We start from the raw sequence: 23,256 nt of genomic DNA on the forward strand, positions 1-23,256 counted from the left end.
AATTAGGGCTCTGCCCTTCACTGAGGAAAGGGTTGATTGTCATGGTGTAAGAATGAGACATTTTACCCTAACAGCTGCTGAGAGTTGGATCTATATGACTGTACATGGGCAGAGGATCTTGCCCCAACAACACTTATGCAACTATGAGGCTGATTTAATGATTGGAAGTCAGCAGCTCTAATCCAGAACTCTCAACATATTCCTAAAGTGTGCCCTAAATAAAAAGGGCTGGCTCCATGCGTGTCTAGTCACTACCACCTGGGGAAGGGAAAATCCTCCAGTAGTCAAAAAGGCTCTTGAAAGCTTACTGACAGAGAGGGCCTTACTGCCTTTACAAGGGTTCTTCAGTAACTAGTGACTTGGCATAACTAGGGACTTCTAAGAGGCACCATTCTAAATGAAAGACAGGCAGAATTTTAAACAGATGCTTCGAGCTCAGAACCATGCATTGCAGATTTTGTTAAGGAAGGTTACAGTACAGAAACAGCATTTAAAATACAAAAGGGTCAGGAGTGCAACCTCAAGTGAATTTATTAAGCATGGAATTAACAAAATTACATGAGTAATTAACTATTCACCAAGGCACACAGGCAATGTGCAAAGGGAAACAGAGATCCAGATGGGGATTGGTTAGTGGCCAAAGGACTGTATGAGTATTATGCCAGAACAATCTGACAAAGCAAAGCAGTCAGAAGAGGATATGTTGACCTTTTTATGCCAGCAGTCAGCATCAATAGCACTCTACGGGTGCGCTAGCAGGGGCTCCTGCCACCAAGGCAGAGAAATGGCTTTAAGATTAACTTTAATCTTCTAAGGGACAAAGTAACAGCTTCCAGAGATATTCAGGTTAGAAATGACAACTTATTTATGTTTGCAGTGTTGGTACCAGGATATCAGAGACAAGGTGGGTGAGGTAATATCTTTTATTGGACCAAACTTGGAGCGAAAGAGAGAAGCTTTCAAGCTACACAGAGCTCTACTTCAGGTCTGGGAAAGGTACTCCGTGTCACAGCTAAGTACATACAAGATGGAACGATTAGTGCAAGAGATATGCTAAACCAACAGAAGTTGGTCCAATCAAATAAAAAATAAAATAAAAACACATTTATGTGACTCTGACGTAGAATCCTAGAAATGCAGGGCTGGAAGGGACCTGAAGAGGTCACCAAATCTCGCCCCCTGTGCTGAGGCAGGACCAAGTACACCTAAGCCACCCGGACAGGTGTTTGTCCAACTTATTCTGAAAAACCTCCAATGATGGGAATTCCACAGCCTGCCTTGGAAGCCTGTTCCAGAGCTTAACTCTTGTAGTTAGAAAGTTTTCCTCTAATATCAGAGGGGTAGCCGTGTTAGTCTGAATCTGTAAAAAGCAACCGAGGGTCCTGTGGCACCTTTGAGACTAACAGATGTATTGGGAGCATAAGCTTTCGTGGGTAAGAGCCTTGCATCTGAAGAAATGAGGTTCTTACCCACGAAAGCTTATGCTCCCAATACTTCTGTTAGTCTCAAAGGTGCCACAGGACCCTCTGTTCCTTCCTCTAATATCTAACCTAAATCTCCCTTGCTGCAGATTAAGCCCCTTACTTCTTGTCCTGCCTTCAGTGGACATGCAGAACAGTTGATCACCATCATCTTTATAACAGCCCTTAACATATTGGAAGACTTATCAGGTTCCTTCCTCAGTCTTCTCTTCTCAAGACTCAACATGCCAAGTTTAACCTTTCCTCACATGTCAGGTTTCGAAAACTGTTGTAATTTTTGTTCTCCTCCTCTGGACACTCTCCAATTTGTCTACATTTTTCCTAAAGTGTGGTGCTCAGAACTGGACACAGTACTCCCATTGAGGCCTCACCAGTGCCAAGCAGGATAATTACGTCCTGTGTCTTACTTACAAACACTCCTATTAATACAACCCAGAATTGCTTTTTTTGCAGCTGCATCAAGTTGTTGGTTCATTCAATTTGTGATCCAGGTAACTCCCAGATTCCTTTCAGAAGTACTACTGCCTAGAGTCTAGACAGTTATTCCCCATTGTGTAGTTGTGCATTTGATTTCTCTTCCATAAGTGTAGTACTTTGCACTTGTCTTTATTGAATTTCATCTTGTTGATTTCAGACCAATTCTCTAATGTGTCTAGGTCATTTTGAATTCTAATCTTCTCCAAAGTATTTGCAAGCCCTCCTAAATTTTATAAGGACACTCTCCACTCCATTATCCAAGTCATGAATGAAAATATTGGCTAGTACTGGACTCAGGACTGACCCCTGTGGGACAGCACTAGGTACGCCCTCCCACTCTGACGGCAAGCCATTGATAACCACTCCAAGTAGTCTTTCAACCAGTTGTGCACGCAGCTTAAAGTTTAATTTAAACCACATTTCCTATTTTGCTTAGGAGAATGGCACGTGACTGTCAAAAGATTTACTAAAAATCAATACGTATCACCTCTACAGCTTCCCCCACAGCCACTAGGCCTGTAACCGTGTCAAAGAAGGAAAGGAGGTTAGTTTGGCATGACTTGTTCCTGACCAGTCCACGCGGGCTATTCCTTATAATGCTATTATCTGCAAGGTGCTTAGTAATCGATTAGTGAATATTTTGTATGAATACCTTTCCAGGTATCAAAGTTAGGCTGGCTAGTCTAATTCCCTGGATCCTCTTCGGTCCTGCATTTTAAAGATAGGCAAACATGGAACCTTTCTCCAGTCTTCTGGGACCTCACCCATCTTCCAGAACTCATGGAGGATAATTGCTAACAATTCTGAGTTTGCTTCAGCCAGTTCCTTAAGTATTTTAGGATGAATTTCATCAGGCCCTGCTGACTTGAATGCATCTAACTTAACCTAAGTATTCTTTAACCTATTCCATTCCTTCTCTATTTTGGCTGGTGTTCCTTTCCCCTTATTGATAGTGTTGAGTATCTGGTCATCATCAATCATTTTAGTGAGATGGACGCAAAATAGGCATTAAACACGCCAGCTTCTTGATGGCATTAGTTATTAGCTCTTCTCTTCCCCATTAAGTAGAGTACCTACAGTTTCCTTTATCTTTTTCTTGCTCCTAATGTATTTAAAGAACCTCTTCTGATTGCCTTATGCCCCTTGTTAGGTGTAACTCATTTTGTGCCTTAGCCTTTCTGATTTTGTCACTACGTGCTTGTGCTATTTTTTGTGTAGACATCCTTAGCAATTGATTCATGTTTCTACTTTTTGTAGGATTCCTTTTTGATTTTCAGATTAAAGAGCTCCTGATGGAGCCATATTGACCTTTTTCTATTCTTCTGGTCTTTCCTTCGCATTGGAATTGTTTGCAGTTGTACCTTTAATATTGTCTCCTTGAGGAACTGCCAGCTCTCCTGAACCTTTATCCCTTAGATTTTCTTCCGATGGAAGCTTACCTACTAGCTCTGAATCTGTTGATGTCTGTTTTTTTGAAGTCCACTGTTCCTATTCTGCTACTTTCACTCCTTCCTTTCCTTAGAATCATGAAACTCATCGTTTTATGAGCACTTTTACCCAAATTGCCTTCAACTTTCAGATTTGCAAACAATTTCTCCCTCTTGGTCAGAATCAAGTCCAACATGCTAGTTCCCCCAGTTACTTCCTCCACTTTTGAAACAAGAAGTTGTCCCCAAGAACTTATTGGAAGTGGTGTTTTGCCATGTTACTTTTCCAACAAATGCCTGGGAAGGTCCCATTACTAAAGTCTCCCATTACTAATAGACTTTGTGTGTGTTGGATATTTCTGTTATTTGTTCTAGAAATCCCTCATCCACCTCCCTCTTCTGATTTGCTGGTCTACAGTAGATCCATACCATGAAGTCACCCCTCCTGACTCTCCTGCCTCTTCTATGTTTATTCAGAGACTTTCAACTGGTCTGCCTCTCACCTTCTTTTGGACCTCAGAACAAGTGTTCTGCCCTCCCCTCCTATCCTGCCCTTCCTAAAGAGGCTATCACTCTCTACACCAATATTCCAGTAATGAGACTTATCCTACCAAGTCGGTGATACCAGTTGTTATAATTCAGTTTATGTGCCAACTTCCAGTTCTTCCCGTTTATTCCCCATACTCCTTGCATGTGTATACATATCTAAGATGTTAAGCAGATTCCCACCCAATTTCACTCATTGCTCTTATGACCCTATTGTAATTTTCCATGTCCCTTTCAACATCTAGCTCTGTAAGCATCAAGCTCATCTAGAAACTTTAAAATAAGTGGTTTTAAAAGATGTGTGAAGTATCGCACTGAATTCTTATTGCAATGTCTCCTGTCCAAACAAGACTTTACCTAATGATTTCAGCATACTCTTTGTCTTTTCCTTTACTGTCCCTCCACTTCCTGAACATGACTGATGCATCCACGTTGGCCGGAGAGAAGGTGTTGGGCTCATTAAGCAAGGAGATTACACTCAGTAGGATAGTCCTGGAAAATAAAAAAAGCAACATTAGCAGTCAGGGCTAAGCATTCATGGACCTATGGTAAAAGTCTTGAAGGTGAATTAAGGCTGCCATTTTAGGAACACATTTAGAGCTGAGACTTAAAATAAAATTAGGTGCAAATTCACACCCCACAGCTGAAATGAAAGCAAAGTTAACAGCATGACAGGATTTATGTGCTCAGACCACCAATAGCCTGGAGTTTTAGAGGTTGGGGGGAGGGAGAGGGAGAGAATGGGGTGGTAGAGAACAAACAGGAATTTGTTTCACTGGAGAGATTGTAGAATGAAAACGTGTGGGGGAAAAAGGTTTCAGAGCGAGAGCGCGCGCGCCCTATCTCAGAACTGGAAGGGACCTTGAAAGGTCATCTAGTCCAGTCCCCTGCCTTCACAGCAGGACAAAGCACCGTCCCTATCCAGCAAATATTTAGGACTGCAAACTGTTCCTGTTAAGTACTAGGATGGACCCAAGACCTTTTGAAGTTTAAAAAAAAAACACCACAATAATAAAGCTGCCAGAGAGAGAGAGAGAGAGAGAGAGAGAGAGAGAGAGAAACACACACCCCTCACACATCCCACAGAACAGCCAATAGCCCAGCGGTTCGAGCACTCACCTAGGATACAGGAGACCCAAGTTCCAGTCCTGCCTGATTTGGAGCAGGAACTTGAACCTGGGGTCTCCCGCATCCTAGGTGAGTGCCCTAACCATGGAGCTATTGGCTATAATGGCGGACATGTGATCTCTGACCAGAGATTCCCAACAGGAGTCAGACCTTTCCCAATGAAAGTTTCATTGAACCTGATAAGTTCCCAGGAGGTCTTGAGGAATCTGTATTTTCCGATAAAAAGGTGATTTGTCAAAAAATTCTCTGACCAATTCCACAAATGATGCACTAGGAGATCTTCAAGCCAGGAAGATCTGAAAGGAGAAAGCGTTAAGGTGCCTGTGCAAACCGGTGCTGAATATAATCCCCCCCACACCTGAGGTAGTGGGGGCTTTCAGCACCAGTGTGCTTTAGTCCCAGCTTTAGTGCTTAGTTCGAACTTACCTTGGGTCCAGACGCGGCAGGCAGGCTCCCCCGTCGACTCCGTGTACTCCTCTCGCGGAGCAGGAGTACTGGCGTCGACGGCGATCCCAGAAGATCGATTGCTTACCGCCGGACCCGGAGGTAAGTATAGACGTACCCTTAGTATCAGAAACCTGCACAGCCAGAGTCCCTGGCGTAAAGAGTTTGTTTTCCTCAAACATATTTGCTTTTAAGAGTTTAACCACATACACCCCTATCTCACCCTAGCTATTGAATATTCATCATTTAAAGAATCCTCACAAGATTCTTTCCTAAATAGCCAAATGCTCCAATCAGGATTAGTTCCCCATTGTGATGGGCACCTCCCCACACAAAAACTGACAGAGGACTGCCTGTGCCCCGAGGCGGATATTCTAGAGAAGGCAGACATGACAGTGGCCAGTGGGAGCCCAACGTAAAGTAAAATGTTCAGGGCGGTGGTGGGCACCTGGCCTGTCAGTTCCATTTACTTTTACTTGTTCGTTACAGGGAATGAAAGGCAGGCAGGGAGTGCAAGGCTGGCTCAGAGACAGAGGCGGGATGTGTTTGGGGCAGACAGCCAACTGGTAGACAAAAATAATGTCCATCGTTCCAGTTGTAAAAGGCAGTCTGCCGACATCCAGGGGCTGTGTAGGCTCAAGGAGCCTGGCTACTTGAGAAATCCCCGAAGCTCCTGGGAGCTACCGCCTCCTGCCTCCCAGGAAACCCTGCCCTGTTTGTTCAGCCCCCGTAGTGGGGAAGGAGATGGCAGTTGCTATGGTCTGATGCCTCCAAAGAAGGATTCCTCAGACTACAGTCTGGATTCCAGGCCTTGGCTTTTTCTTGCCTGACTGCTGTTAGGGATGTCTTGGATCCCCAGCCCGGATTCCCCCAGCCCACGCAGTGCTATGGGTGATAGCTGCTAGGCAACCCAAGGAGAACACACAAGGCAAGAATTCTACAGTATCCCATTACACTGTCGAGAGTGATTCTTGGTGAGCTGTGAATCAGCACAAGGCCAGTTACGTAACTCCTAGCAGACAGCCTCCTTTATCTGCAGCAACAACAAGCCAAGAGAGAGCAAAGCTCTCTTCAGTAGGATGGAGGTGTTCAGAATACCCATGAAGAGCAGTGACAGTTTATTTTAAGGCGACAAGGTTCTAAACTAGGCAACAAGAATGGGAAGGCCAAAAGTACATTTCATACAACAGTCAACAAAGCGTAACAGCCTGTGCTCTTGGGTGCATGCACACCCCTCATGACGAAGGCACACAGCACAAAGTGCAAACTAAGCTAAGTAATTCTATACTCCCAGCCACGTGGCTGCCGTTACTGTTCTGTTTACTGCACTTGCCTGAAGTCTTACTAGAGACAAATGCATTAGAAGTGAAGTGGAAGGAAAGTATATAAGAAATAGAAGGAGATACCAAAGACAAGAGCTGAGAAGACCGTGCCTAAACACTTGCTTCTACAGAACTCAGGGAATATTCCTCTTATCAGGCTGAGAAATAAGTCATGCCTGCTAGTTATATTGCTCTAAAGAGTGAAACATGACCACGAGGGGAATAGATTACTGTCCAAGAGTGTGTTAAGTGTTATGCCTATAACTACATATTTGGGATACATGTTTCCTAGGTAAATGCTTGTTCACTTAGGTCTCAAGTAAGGTATTTTCAAGAAACACATACCAATGTTGAGTCGAACAGGTCACCAGTGCCCTGGGATGGCTTATTCTGAAAGTGTTACAATTTAGTGGGGATTCAAAATAGCAAAAATATAAAGACCAGCCAGATACATAAGCCTAAGCCATACCCACAAATAGTGCCGCACTGTCTCCCTCTGGTGGTAGCTAGGCCCCAGAGGTTGATGAGCTTGCTAAAGCCTAGGCTAAGAGACATGAATCTTTTAGCTCAGTCAGTAGAGATCCAGAGCTCACAAGTTCAATCCCCCACTTCTGACAACCCACATGGGTGTCAGCATTCCATAGGAAAAGAGGGGTAGATGGAAGTCATTCCTTTTCACATCTTACTTTAAAATAAACCCTGTATATGATGTGTATATAGGCAGATGGCATAGTAGTTGTGCATCAACACATTGGATCTCTGTGATATATGGAACACTACAGGAATTTCCTATTTCAACAGGAAACATGGTAACAGACTGGTTACCTGTAGGTAGTCCAACAACTATCTGTTTTCTAATTAGAAATATCCAGGAGATCACATGGAGATGTCACGGTCATTTATTCCAGGCCAGAAGGGACCATTGTGATCATCTAGTCTGACTTGCACAACACATGCCACAGAACTTGCCCAAAATAATTCAGAGCAGATCTTTTACAAACACATCCAATCTTGATTTAAAAATAGTCAGTGATGGAAAAAAAAAAATCAACCCTGAGCCCTGGTAAATTGTTCCAATGGTTAATTACTCTCACTGGTATTCCTTATTTTCAGTCTTAATTTGTCTCATTTTGATTTCCAGCCATTGGATCATGCTATACCTTTCTGTGCTAGACTGAAGAACCCATTATTAAATATTTGTTCCTCCTGTAGGTAACTTCTCGACTGTAATCGAGTCACTCCTTAGCCTTCTCTGAATGCAAGGTAAAAGAAAAAATAGCCTTGCACTGACTATAAGGTGGTCAGTTTCTGGAAGAGTTCATTCCGGTCTCTGACCACTACTGGAGAAAGTTCCGTCTCCGGCACAGACAAGCTTGACTCTTATTGTCCATTGTCCAAAGGAATGCCTTGGTCAAAAAGTCGTCTTGTTCAAATCACTGTACAGATGGGTAATCCATCCTCCGCACCCCTAGGATATTAGCAAATATCCCCATTTTGACAGATTGATGTGATTTGCCCACTCTTCTGTTTGTACTAGGCCACACAAGAACCAGAAGCACAGCCATAATTAGAACTCTGGATCTCTTCACTTCAAACTGTGTGCCCTTCTCCAGACACTCTGCCTTGATTGTGAGAAGAAGAGTTAGGCCTAGCATTAGTGAGTCCCTGTTGCATAGGGGACACACCCGTTAGCACCATAGCTTTATTGGCCTAATCCCCAGCAGAGACGCAGCTAGATGGACAGAAAAATGCTGCTACTGATCTAGCTGTCAACGCTTGAGGAAGCGGTGTTCCTACAACAATGGAAAAACTCCTTCCGTCACCATAGGCTGAGTCTGTACTACAGGGTTACACTGACATAGCTACGTGGAGATAGTCCCTGTAGCGAAGACATGGTCTAGAATAGTGCCTAAAAGATTCCCAAGGAAGTAGGATGAGGGGAAGTGGCTTGAGATATTCTACCCTCCCTAAACCAGGAAAGCTCATTTGACTTCAATGTGTACCTTAAGTACTGGCCCCAAGGGTCACCAATGAGAAATAATACCAACTATCTGGTTATTCTCATCTGCCTGGTGGTGTATGGTAAGAACGTCAACAAAATTAATGTTTCTAATGGGCTAAGTCTTCTCTACATTTTTCAAAAGGGACATGAACAGGAGCTACTCTAGGAGTGGAAGAATTAAATCCCTCTTGAAGATACTCTAGATCCCACAGTGGAAGTACACTGCCAAATAATGGCTAGGCAGCGGGGATTAGAGAGATAGTTAATATTGTCAGGAGACTTCCTTATGTGAGTTTCAAACCTGCTGCCTATTAAATTCATTGGATGACCCCTAGTTTGTGTGTTATGTGAAGGTGTAATTAACATTTCCCTATTCACTGTCTCCACACCATTCATGATTTTATACACCTATCACAGCGTCCCTTAGTTGTCTCTTTTCTAAAATGAGCAGTCCCAGGTCTTTAATCTCTCCTCATACAGAAGCTGTTCCATACCTATAATCATTTCTGCTGCTCTTCTCTGTACTTTTTCCAATTCTAATATATATCTTTTTTGAGATGGGATGGCCAGAACTGCATGCAGCATTCAAGATGTGAGCGTATTATGAATTATATAGTGGCACGGATATTTTCAGTCTTACCTATCCTTTTCCTAATGGATCCCAGCACTGTTAGCTTTTTTTGATTGCTGCTGCACGTTAATGAGACTTTTTCAGAGAACTATCCAGGATGACTCCAAGATCTTTCTTAGAGATAACAGCTAATTTAGACCCTAACCTTTGGTATGTGTAGTTGGGATTATAAATCACTGGTTCATTAAAATGCCCAGTTTTCAGCCAAGACCATTCTACTTCAGCACCTTGCAGACTGTGGCTTGCTAGCCTATTCTACGGGCTTGTCTCCACTTACCGGGGGACCGATGCGCAGCCACCTATCACTCTCCCGTCGACTCCGGTACTCCACCGGAATGAGAAGCGTAAGGTAAGTCGACGGGAGAGTTTTTCCCGTTGAGACAGTGCGGTGTAGACAGCTAATAAGTCAACTTAAGGTACATAGCTGGAGTTGTGCAACTTCGGTCGACTTAGTCCTGTAGTGTAGACCTGCCCTAAGGGTCAGGAATCTTCCTTATCCCCTCTTTGCCAAAGCATTTGGTTAGACAACAGTTCTTTCTAATGATAAATTAGCAAAACCCCAAACTAGTCAGAGCTTAAAAATCATGGACTATGAGACAACCTTTTGAAAGCGAATAGTAAGTGGAGAAACTGGTTGAGGACTAGAGAGACTGAGCTCCAGGCCTTAAGGATAACAGCAAAAGTGCCATCACTTGGCTCCTTTAGCTATCAAGGCAGAAACTCTCCTGTATAGTGTCATTGTTTGACTCTTTCCAAATATTAGACTTAAATAAATAGGCTGGGACCTCAATACATGTTATCAATAAAAAATAGGAAAAAAAAGTCAGTCAAGGGATAGAGCAAGATCTGAAATTGCGGAATCACTGTTTAGTAATAAGTAACACTGTAAACACTGGATACTTCCACTTGCTGATACTTTTCTAAAGATATAATGCAGATTAGAGACTGTTCTTTTTAAAAACTCATCTTTTGGTTGTGAATCAGACAAACTTAAACACAGCATAAAGCTTTACTCTAAGTTCTTAATATCCCAGCAAGAATTCTTTCCACTGTGTAGCTAGATAGCTATTACCACTGCATGGTTCACCACTGTACATAAAGCAAGTGTCATTAGAGGCATATTGTAGCATGGAGCACTATAAACTCGAGAGGATATACAGAGTTAGGATTTTCAAAGAATAGGTCTACACTACAGAATTACTTTGGTATAACTATGTTGCTCAGGGGTATGAAAAATCCACATTCCTGAGCAACGTAGTTATACCAAACTAAGCGCTATGTAGGCAGGAGAGCTGTCAATACAGCTACCACCTCTCGCAAAGGTGGATTAATTACACCAATGGGAGAGTTCTCTCCTGTAGACATACAGCATCTTCAGCTGTGCAGATACAGCTTTTTAAATGTAGACCTGCCCAAAGAAAGCAAAGTGTTGGTTTGCCTAGAGTGCTTTTGGCGACTCGTGACTCATTCAGCTTTGGACACCAAGGGGAAATACCTGGAAACCATCTGCTTAGGACAACGTTCAAAAGGATAAGATTGCCAAATAGTAGAAGGCAAGGGAAAAAGTAGGAAAAAGGCCCAAGGTACAAGCAGACAGCATACACCACTGGTGTCAAAATCCTGGCCCACAGGCTGGATCCCCCCCTGCTTGATTTAGTCTTGATTTTTTTCTACCCCTTTTGGTTGCACGATCCCTCAGGACAAATCTCGAATATTAGTAAATAAGCATGCAGACAAATCCTGAAAGATGGGTCAGTGGAGTACTTACTCAAAGGTAGAATGGTAGTTTAAATATGAAGGACAGTGTGGCTTTGGAAAGGCTAGTCTAAATCTGAGACAGCGAGTTTATTCTCTGAGCAATTTTTAACACTGATACATCACCACACAGAGTGGAAATCTCAACAGGGTAGCACAGTATCTGAACATACTGCACTCCAGTAATTAACTAGAAGATTATTTTTCCAGTTTAAGCTACTTATTTCGGTCAGATTCAGACAAGCCATTTTTAGAGATTGTTACCAAGCCAGTTTTCCATCAGAGGCCGGAAGACAAGCTATGGTCTGGATGGACATATGGACCACAAGAGAACTTTCATGAGGTCTACATTTGTGGAGTCAGTGGTTCCGTATTTTGTTACCTGACATTCTGGGTGGGGTTCCACCTTTCGGATGGCAGTTCTCCACTTTGTGGGTCATCTACAGGTGGGTGAAGAATTGAAATACATACGTCTCCATTCTGCAAGACAGAGGTTAAAGATTCAGTAAACATCAGCAGAATTATTGGACTAAATTTAGAACACCACACTTGAGGACTGTTTGACCAAGTGCTTTCAGCCACTTGGGATAGGTTCCTTGGCAATTTTACCCAAGATCAAAATATTTATTAATTAAACAGTAAAGTATGGCAAACCTGTGCAGTTGTACAGGGCCAAGAATACCACCAAATTCTTCTTTAGCCATTTTACATATTTCAAATGGAGGCTTTTGTGCATAAAGACAATAATGTAAATTTGCCGTTTGTGTAAACCGGATCAGAATTCGCACCACACTCCCCATCAGTACCCGACCCAAGCCGGGGAAGCTAACGATCCAACCAGCAGACCAAATTTGGTGATGAATCCTGGTCATGTGCCACCTTAGCATATGCGCAGTGTGCCTCAGAAGTAGACTAGTGAACAATAGGTTGGATAAAAAGTTTTTTTTTTTAAAGCAAGAGAGGAATCTAATTTAACGTAAAGGTTATATTTAGTTGCAAGTAAAGATATTTTAATGGCTACCAAACCAATGAGAATCAATCTCTCTTTAGGAAAATACAGTAGAACCTCAGAACACCATAGTTACAAACTAACCAGTCAACCACACATCTCATTAGGAATCGGAAGTATGCAATCAGGCAGCAGCAGAGAGCGAAAAAACCCACCAAATACAGTGCACTACTGTGTTAAATGTAAACTATTAGAAAAAGAGAAAAAGGAAGTTTAAAAAAAGATTTGACAAGGTAAGGAAATTGTTTCTGTGCTTATTTCATTTAAATTAAGATGGTTAAAAAGCTCGATTTTTCTTCTGCGTAAAAGTTTCAAAGCTGTGTTAAATCAATGTTCAGTTGTAAACTTTTGAAAGAATAACCATAACGTTTTGTTCAGAGTTACAAACATCCTTCATTCCCGAAGTGGTTGTAACTGAGGGTCTACTATAAACTTAAAAAAAAAAAAAAAAAAAAAAATACACAAATGCGAAACAAGATTAAGATTATTTAAATCAAAAAGTTTCCTACTTACTGATTTAAATCACGGATTAAAAACCACTCATTTTAAGTGATCGGATTTAAAACAATCCACCCTACTATGCAACACTGCAATTTCTATTCAAGACATTTGCAGCAATTCAAAATGGTTAGTCTTTAAATACAGACAAAAGGTAAAATACCAAAAGTCACATAAATCCCCCAAAAATCTACAGTTCATAAGGGGATTACTATAAAAACAGTCAACTGCAGTCACAGGGGATTCCAGGCATGACAAGTAGTTATGTAGTTCCAAATGGCTACTGAAATATCCAGCTAAATCACTGAAACCTGATGAGAACACAGTGGCCTCCTCATAAACTTACATTACTTTGCTTCCTTTTGAGAGGACAGAACGCGAGAGGACTACCGAGAATTTTAGAAAGTATAAAATGGCATTCTCTCAGTCAGAGAAAACTCCAGAGGGATTACAATAGGAAACTTTTTGAAGTGCAGGTTAAGATCTCAGAACATCACAACTAGAAGTTGAGCACATATACTGACCCTCTTCTAAAGTCACACCTGCAAAATAAGTCTGTAAACAGAAGACCATTCACATTTGCTCCCTCATCCAGGCTTGGCTCACTTCCTGTCATCAGCAACTGAACAACACTCCCATGCTAAGGTGCTCAGCTGAGTTTGGCATTCTGTCCTAACCCAGGGAATCATAGCAGTGCTCCTCACTGAGAGGAGAGCAAACTGACCAGATAGCATGATGCACTCTTAAATGGGCTCCGGCACCATGCAAGAACATCAGGGAGAGGAGAGAAACAGAAGAGAGGCTCTCTGAAGGTTACACAGACTCCCTCCCAGCAGCCCAGAGGAAGAAAGAGGTACTTTCACAGCATAGAATTAAAAAGGACTGTGCGCCTGTAAGGGTGTAATCTATGGCCCAACTCCAAAATGATATAAATAGGAACTATGCATGGATATAAAAGCTTTATATTGCCCTGTATCAGAGGGGTAGCCATGTTAGTCTGAATCTGTAAAAAGCAACAGAGGGTCCTGTGGCACCTTTAAGACTAACAGAAGTATTGGGAGCATAAGCTTTTGGGGGTAAGAACCTCACTTCTTCAGATGCAAGACTTTATATTGCCCTGTGATTTGTGATCTCTTCTACGGGACAGACTGAACACTGATTCATTATGGACCACCACAGTCCTGTGGCATACCACAAAGATGAACTCAATACACTGTGGTGGCATTATTCAGTGGAAGCAAAGCCTATTAAATATTATTAGGCGGAACTTCAATTTTTTTGGCATTTCCTCAAAAAATGAGAAGAAAGTTTGTTAATTTCATTTCTGATTCTCAGATTAACTCAAGGAAAAGCCCAGCTTTTTGCCACTTTCAGTAACGTTCCCTGCTAGCATAACCACCCCCTTCTTTGGCATGAAACACGTTACAAGTGGATTTAGGCAGATAAAAATAAGTGTTTTAAATTAAATTTGAAATTATGACAGCCTACGTTAAGACCTCGATTTACTAAATATTTTTAAACGTAAATGACTAAGCAGTACATGTTTGTTACCAAGGCTTAAAGACAGTGAGACAACTGAACTGGTGGAAGTCACTGGCCAAGCACCTGAAACCAGAAACCTAAGTGTTAAACCAGTGTGACAGCAGTAGCCTCTTCTGCAGCTGCTGAAAGAATACTTGCTTCATTTCCGTTTATTCAATTGGTTTAGGTTCAATTACTAGTTCATTCAAAACAGTTTAAGAAAAACTAGGAGTTGAAAAAAAAAAACAGGAAAACTTGTTTTCTTCTTCCAAACTATCAATAAAAACTAGGTATGAGATCTACTAATTCTACGATCTTGAAGAACATGGTAACCAGAAACAATCAGCCAGCTCAACTCATTAACTACAGCTAGTACTTCCCTTGCTTAATAAAAATCAGTTTTAAAGCAAAGCGTGTTTTGATAAACTTTCTGAAAATGTTTGTGTATCCAGCACATCTAAGGTACTTTTAGTAAAAACAAGTTTTAAAAGGCTGTTTTTGTGCATTTTTAGTTTCCAAATACAGCTTGACAAATCAAATTTAAAAAAATCAATCATTTAGTAAAAAACACAGTCACGATTTTCTATTATAAAAATTAAGAATCTGAATAAGTTAAGCTATATAATTGCTTAAATAAATCAATATTGTATATCCTCCCAGCTAGCAAAAAGCAGCACCAAATTTAGTGTAAAAGGCTATCTTTAGTTGCATATCAACGTCTTTTAATGGTTACCAACCAATGGAAGTCAGCCTCTCTTTAGGAAAGAGAAAATATACAAATACAAACCAAGATTAAAACAGATAATTTAAATAAGTTTCCTGCTTGCTTATTTAAATCAGTCACTTAAATCACTGGAATCGCTTTAGAAATCAATCCACCCTGCACAGACATAAATGCATTCCTGGATCCTCAAGTTGTTCTTGAGGTTGGCAGAGCACTTTCAGGTCAGGGACCTTGGCTGTGGAACTCCCATTCAGAAATGTTTGCCAGTATGCCTTGGTGGCAGTCTTCAAGTCATTGATCTTTTCAACCTCACTGGGGGCTTCTTAGCATCTAGAGGCTCGGCTGCTCACCTAAACCGGTAGAATTTGCTTGTTTTGTTAGATATTTTCTGCTTTTGGTCAGGGAAGTAATGCCTTGTGGCTGTTTTAGTCACTTTAGAGCTACTAGACAAAGCCAACAGCGTTGAAGTACAGGAGGGAATACCATGTATGAGAAGTTAGTTCCTCAGAAGATTTTTTATAATGGAAGGTGTCACCTGGCTTGGACAGTCCCTCCCTATTACAGCAACATTTTCCAAGTAAATGTAAGCTTCTAAATGTTGCACTAATCCTATGGCCCACAAGGGTTTAATTAGTGTTTTGTATAGTTTATAGCTCTGAAGTCTTGCGTCAGAGTGCAGTGCTGCTGTAGTTCAACAAAGGGAGTCTGAACTCAGCAGAAAGCCTCCAGAGTGATGGAGTGAGCTGGTCTAACCAACATGTAGTGCTCAGACTAGCAACTATTTTGTGGAACAGAAGAGAGGGAAAGGAGGAGTTCTTTTTTCCAGTACTCAAAAATGGTGGGAAGTTTAACACATCACATACATTCAGCTTCACGCTTCAGACAGATGAGAGGGAGTTCAGAGAAGAACAAAAGTGAATAGGAGCCCGTATGGATTAAGAGATTTTAAAAACCATTTACATATAGGTAAGGGGACATGAGAACAGGATAAATATTTGAAAGCTGTAAACAGAGGATGGAAAGGACCAGAGGATTGCATAATGGGGCATAACTAAAAGTAACTGGATGTAATACAAGTGAAAAATTAGACTGAATATTAGAAAAAACATCCTGAGAGTTAGTTGTATTAAACTTAGACTTAAACTTGTTTCTTGTGGCAAATTGAAGCCACATTGTTTGGGGCATCAGAAATTGGGCTTAAACCTAGGCCATCTAGTCCACAATCTTGACAATGCTAACAGAAGCGCTATATGGAAAATATCTATTATTCCTACCAGGGTATAACTGAATTAAGGTTTACTTTTATGCCTTCTCTCACTACTGTAATCAGAACTCTGTCTCTGACACCTCCCCATGTGCATTCATCAGCAAAACTGAATACTTGGTTTCTTTTGTCTGCAGTACCTTGATTCAGTCCACTCTTGGCAGCAGCATGCCATCACATGCAACTGTAGGTGTCCCAGTTCCTCCTCCTCATAGTCTTGCAGTACACACAACAGCCAGCAAATTGAAATACTACTTCAGGTTCTTTTGATTTCAGGAAGCTTCACAGTCCTTAGTTTCACATATAGTTTCTACTTTCACAGCTTGCATATCTTTGCTCAAAAAGTGACCTCCAAAAACAAGAACAGAGTTTTAAGCTAGTTTTTTCCTTTAGTTATAGGAATGCCATCTTTTCCCCACTCATAACTACTGGGGAAAGTATCAGAGGGGTAGCCATGTTAGTCTGAATCTATAAAAAGCAACAGAGGGTCCTGTGGCACCTTTAAGACAAACAGAAGTATTGGGAGCATAAACTTTCGTGGGTAAGAACCTCACTTCTTCACTTGCATCTGAAGAAGTGAGGTTTTTACCCACGAAAGCTTATGCTCCCAATACTTCTGTTAGTCTTAAAGGTGCCACAGGACCCTCTGTTGCTTTTTATAGATTCAGACTAACATGGCTACCCCTCTGATACTTTCCCCAGTAGTTATGAGTGGGGAAAAGATGGCATTCCTATAACTAAAGGAAAAAACTAGCTTAAAACTCTGTTCTTGTTTTTGGAGGTCACTTTTTGAGCAAAGATATGCAAGCTGTGAAAGTAGAAACTATATGTGAAACTAAGGACTGTGAAGCTTCCTGAAATCAAAAGAACCTGAAGTAGTATTTCAATTTGCTGGCTGTTGTGTGTACTGCAAGACTATGAGGAGGAGGAACTGGGACACCTACAGNCTTTCGTGGGTAAAAACCTCACTTCTTCAGATGCAAGTGAAGAAGTGAGGTTCTTACCCACGAAAGTTTATGCTCCCAATACTTCTGTTTGTCTTAAAGGTGCCACAGGACCCTCTGTTGCTTTTTACTGGGGAAAGTCCTTCTACTTCAACCCAAGAAGAGTTAAAAAACTTTGGTTCACTTTGGGAATTCAGATAACTGAACTGGCACATCCTCACACGCCCTCACTTCCTGCATGAGGATTTGGGGATTGTGAATCCACAGCTAAACCCACTCCCTATTCAGTATGGATTAGTTTTTATTAGGGCTGTCGATTAATTGCAGTTAACTCATGCGATTAACTCAAAAAACTGATTAATTGCAGTTTTAATTGCACTGTTAAACAATAGAATACCAATTGAAATTTATTAAATATTTTGGATGTTTTTCTACATTTTCAAATATATTGATTTCCATTACAACACAGAATTCAAAAACAATGAGGAGTCCTTGTGGCACCTTAGAGACTAACAAATTTATTTGGGCATAAGCTTTCATGGGCCAGAGCCCACTTCATCAGATGCATGAAGTGAAAAATACAGGAGCAGGTATAAATACATGAAAGGATGGGGATTGCTTTACCAAGTGGGAGGTCAGTCTAACAAGATAAATCAATTAACAGCAGAATACCAAGGGAGGAAAAATAACTTTTGAAGTGATAAGAGAATGGCCCATTACAGACAGTTGACAAGAAGGTGTGAGTAACAGTAGGGAGAAATTAGTAATGGGGAAATTAAGTTTAAACTTTGTAATGACCCAACCACTCCCAGTCTTTATTCAGGCCTAATCTGACGGCTACCACTCTGAAACGGTCAACAGAATACAAAGTAGACAGTGCTCATGTATTTTTTATTACAAATATTTGCACTGTAAAAATGATAAACAAAAGGAAAAGTATTTTTCAATTCACCTCATACAAGTACTGAAGTGCGATCTCTATCAGGAATGTGCAGCTTACAAATGTAGATTTTTGTGTTACATAACTGCACTTAAACAAAATATAAAACTTGAGAACCTACAAGTCCACTGAGTCCTACTTCTCGTTCAGCCAATCGCTAAGACAAACAAGTTTGTTTACATTTACGGGAGATAATGCTGCCCACTTCTTATTTACGTCACCGGAAAGTGAGAACAGGCTTTTGGCACGGCAGGCTTTTGTAGTTGGCATTGCAAGGTATTTACGTGCCAGATGTGCTAAACTTTCGTATGCCTCTTCATACTTCGGCCACCATTCCAGAGGACATGCTTCCATGCTGATCACCCTCATTAAAAAAATAATGTGTTAATTAAATTTGTGACTGAACTCCTTGGGGAAGAATTGTACGTCTCCTGCTCTGTTTTGCCCTCATTCTGCCATATATTTCATGTTACAGCAGTCTTGGATGATAACACTTTCACTGCAAATTTGACAAAACAAAGGAAGGTACCAATATGAGATTTCTGAAGATAGCTACAGCACTTGATCCAAAGTTTAAGAATCTGAAGTGCCTTCCAAAATCTGAGAAGGAAGATGTGTGGAGCATGCTTTCAGACGTCTTAAAAGAGCAACCTGAACCACTAAAAAAGAAAATCAACCTTCTGCTTATGGCATCTGACTCAGATGGTCCACACTGCTTTGGATAGTTATCAAGCAGAACCCATTATCAGCATGGACGCATGTCCTCTGGAATGGTGGTTGAAGATGAAGGGACACAGGAATCTTTAGCGCAACTAGCACGTAAATACCTTGCGATGCCAGCTACAACAGTGCCATGCAAACGCCTGTTCTCACTTTCAGATATTGTAAACAAAAAGCAGACAGCATTATCTCCCGCAAATGTAAACAAACTTGTTCAGCCAATCGTTCAGACAAACAAGTAGTAGGACTGAGTGGATTTATAGGCTCTAAAGTTTTACATTGTTTTATTTTTGAACGCTTTTTTTTTTAAACATAATTCTACTTTTGTAAGTTCAACGATCATGATAAAGAGATGCACTACAGTACTTGTATTAGGTTTGAAAAATACTTTTTTTTTTTTTACAGTGCAAATATTTGTAATCACAAATATAAAGTGACTACCGTACATTTTGTATTTTGTGTTGTAACTGAAATCAATATATTTGAAAATGTAGGAAACATCCAAATATATTTAAATAAATAATATTCTATTAACAACAGTGCAATAACAATATGGAGATATGCCTCTCTCAGAGCTGGAAAGGACCTTGAAAGGTCATTGAGTCCAGCCCCCTGCCTTCACTAGCAGGACCAAATACCCCAGATCCCTAAATGGTCCCCTCAAGGATTGAACTCAACCCTGGGTTTAGCAGGCCAAGGCTCAAACCACTGAGCTATCCCTTCCTTCCTCTCCCCCCCCCTTCCCCCCAATTCTATGTAACTGCTTGACAACCCTAGTTTTTAATTGGTCTTATGGGTGAAACCTGAAAATCTAATGCCATTGAAGCAGAGCCCTGAGAAAGAAAAACATCTTCACGGCCATATGTTTAATCTCCTGTTTCAAGTTTTTAAATAAGAGGAGGCGGCAAAAATTGGAAGATTTTCCAAATGCCACTACAAGGCTACCAATCACCATGTATTATCTGAACCCAGGACAGTCCCTTGCATAAGAAAGCAGCCCCCCTCCTCAGTATCAAGAAATTAATATGGAGTATGATCTTATTTGCCAGTACAGATTTGGAAAAGCCACCAGTCAAACAGTTAAGACTAAGCCATCATCTCAATAACTAACCTCCAGTAGAGAGAGGTTACTGAGAAAACAACGTTTAAGACCATTTGTTCAGGACTGGGCATTCAGGAGCAGCGCAATGTACTTCAATGTTGGAGTAAGGGCATCCAAGTCCAAGACTTGGGCTGGAGTCCTCATTCCTCAAGAGATCCAAGAAGCGTGCTCAGACCCTGGGAAGGAATGCCTTCCTCATTTTCTATTGAGCCCATTAAGCAGAAGCATCTGTGAATATTCTTCATCATAGGAAAGACTGTATTAAGGCCATTGTTGAAAGAAGGGAGGGTTTACAAGGTAGACAATTTTTGAAGGGGGGGAGTGGGCAGTATCCTTGGAGTGCATTTATTTCTCCTGAGAGAGGACTGGCAAGACTAAAGATTAAGAACAGAAATTTTGTTAAGATAGTCAAAAGGTGGAAGGTTCCCCAAGGATTTGTCTGGACTCCTCCACTAAAGGCCAATCTAAAATTTCAGAATAGGCTCTCAACTTCCAAACAAGACTTCTGAAGTTAGGTACTTCTGTGAATTGTGACATGCACACACTGTCAAACACAGAATGCTGCTGCAAGGTCTCCAGTGGCAAAGGCTTTACAGACTAAAACGTGCTAAGAAAAAGTACAGGTCATAAAAAGAAGGAAGATAAATAGTTTCCATAAGAATCCAGAAATCCACACTAGGTGTCACATTTGTTTGCACTGACAAAGTGCTGGATCTGCCTAGAGCTACTTCTTAGATAGGTCTCATGATGCCTGATGCAGACTGCTAAATTCCTTAACCCAAGACCAATAGTTAATTAAGACTGACGTGGTACTTGAAAGATCAGGAAGTCTGACAGTGAAACTAGAGAGGACCTTTTTACTAACTGCTGAAGAGGCTAGACCAACCACTATAATTATATCATGAAATGATCTACAATAGTTAGTGATGAAGAGTAAGGATTTTTTGGAGCGCAGGAGAGAACATAACTGGAGGGAAGAGCATTCACATTTAGTTAAACATGAGGCAAGCTTTCCCCGTACATTTCAAATGTCTCAACTCTCTAGCTTGCTTACACAGTATAAAACAACCCCAAGTCCCCATAGTTGCCTATTTACTGCTTTAATACCAAAGGAAAAACAGCTTCAAAATAAACTATTTAGATTAAAATTAAAAGTTCACTGTCTGTCAAATTACTGACTAAACCATATCAGATAAAAAGTTGATTGGAGAAATTGTTGGTCATTAGTAAGATCCCAAATGAATCTGGATGGAAAAAAATGGTAACTGCCAACATTCTAAACAGCAGAGCTTCACAACTGTGGTAAATCTGAGCAGTTACAACTGGGGTTATCTGGAAGGGTTGAACACCACTCTCTGAATTACAGTGCTTACCAGAAAGCAATCTAGGTTTAGCTTTTTACATACGAAGCCTAAGTTATAACAGCTAGAATGTGGCTTAATTGTGACTAAAGACAAGCAAACGTTGAATGCATTACATAAGTCTCAAAACTAAAACCATGTCTAGTACACCTGAAGAGAAAAAGCACCACTAAAAAGTATCTTACCTCATAAATGTTGGGGTGCCACATTTTGGTCAGGAATCTGAAGGTAGGCGGTGAATATGGATAGTCGATAGGAAATTTAATGTGAGCCTGCAACAAATAAAATTAATCTCAGTTTTCATGTAAGAATGCATGGAGACCAGCAAATTAATCCATGTTAGTCTTTCACACTGGAAGGTTTGGGGGCCAAAGTGATTTCAGTCTTAAAGGAAACGAAGTTGATCATTTTGCGTTCATGCTTCAATGGACATTAGGCACCTGACAAATCTACACTGTTTTTAGCTCCATTATTGGGTCTCATGACCAGACTGACTTGAACAGGAGAATTTGAAGATCGGGACTGAGGTTCATTGGACTGGCAATCCTTGTAAATAGAGAGGGAAAGACAAGCAAGCAACTGCCTCAACTTCATGTAGCTCTAACTCGAGTCAAAGTCCCGAGAGGTCTTAATTAACTGTTTAAAAAATAATCACTGAATTAAAAATCACTTAAGAATTCAGTGGCCAATATTATCAGTTTCCTTTTTTAAAATCTCAAAATAGGTTAAGCCTTTTGGCCCCAGTAAGAGGAATTTTCTAATATTCCAAGCACATCAGTGGGGCTAACTGGATCACAGCACAAAGAGGTAACTAAAGAACATTTACATCACTACCTGTACTGCACAAACCAGTGTGTTTGAATAGGCACAAGGAATATTTGTTGGCAGTTTTGAAGGACTTGGTTGGTGGAGGAAGTAGAAATTCTACTTCAGGCAGACTAACCTGTATTTATGCTACACTTGTTGCCATGGCATCTGAGCACTTCACAAATTCAGGTATTAGGAGGCTTACATTTTGCAGAGCTGTGTAATCCTGCCACATAAACCAGAACCTCGCTAAGAGAATTTTATTGTACCAATGATGGGTTAAGCATGCCCATAGCCTTAGATGGGCATCTTTTTAATAAAGAAAAGTAACAAATAGACCTATAGATGTCATCTAGATAAATTCTAGTTACAGTTAAAACTAGAGGTGGGTACAAACCAGCATCTTAAAACTCACTCTTAAGCTTTGGTAAGGAGGCATGGTGCGTTTAAATAAAAATCCAGCCTGTTTTTCAATTTAGGTTCCTCTAGTTTAAAGCAAAACCAGCATTCTCAGGAGCTTGAATTTTTTTAAGCACTTTGAGTGTCCACATACAGGTAGACAGCACGTGTTATGGATGTACAGTACTGTCAAATCCTAAGCAGAGGTGGTTTACTGGAGTATACACTTTTAGAAAAATGCTAAATTGGATGTTCACAATATAATGCAACAGTGATCATCCAGTCAGCCTTCTAAGCCCATTCAACCCCCAGTTCTGATATTTTATTAGAAAAGAGAAAAGTAGTGCTGAAGAGCCCAAATTAAATCCAGAAATAAAAAACCCAGGGTTGAGCTAGATAGAAAGTTTGCTTGCATAACTTTGCATCTCTTGTTTGATAACATCCTAACATGCTGCTAGGCACGTCCAAGACAACTTCAGCCTAAACTTTGATTTTTGTGCCTTCAACTTGAAACCTTATTTGTATTTAAATGCAGAGGATTTAAAATTTGAAAACCAGTTTAGACAGGTCTATTTAACTTTGACAGGCACTTCCCCCTGCTATGTTGTATTGTATTCCATCCAGAAATATCACAGATCCAAAGACAGTGCCTTTATATAAACTATTAAGCACTTTCTGGGTTGCATGCACAACTGTAGGGTAAACCGGGAGGCTATCTGACTACTGAACTGCTTGTTAAGACACAAACACTGCA

The 23,256-nt window shown here is 40.8% G+C and overlaps 1 protein-coding gene across 1 annotated transcript in view; it reads right to left on the reverse strand.

Moving 5' to 3' along the window:
* Window positions 1-23,256, reverse strand: part of UBE2R2 (ubiquitin conjugating enzyme E2 R2) — a 44,426-nt gene that overhangs the window by 4,508 nt on the left and 16,662 nt on the right. The window contains exons 2-4 of the mRNA XM_034773735.1: window positions 21,482-21,568; window positions 11,596-11,693; window positions 4,289-4,423 (exon numbers count right to left, since the gene is read on the reverse strand). Of these exons, the coding sequence (XP_034629626.1) occupies window positions 4,289-4,423; window positions 11,596-11,693; window positions 21,482-21,568 (320 nt within the window). The remainder of the gene's footprint in view (window positions 1-4,288; window positions 4,424-11,595; window positions 11,694-21,481; window positions 21,569-23,256) is intronic.

The sequence above is a fragment of the Trachemys scripta genome, chromosome 6 (genome assembly GCF_013100865.1).
Source record: "Trachemys scripta elegans isolate TJP31775 chromosome 6, CAS_Tse_1.0, whole genome shotgun sequence".
Lineage (NCBI taxonomy): Eukaryota > Metazoa > Chordata > Testudines > Emydidae > Trachemys > Trachemys scripta.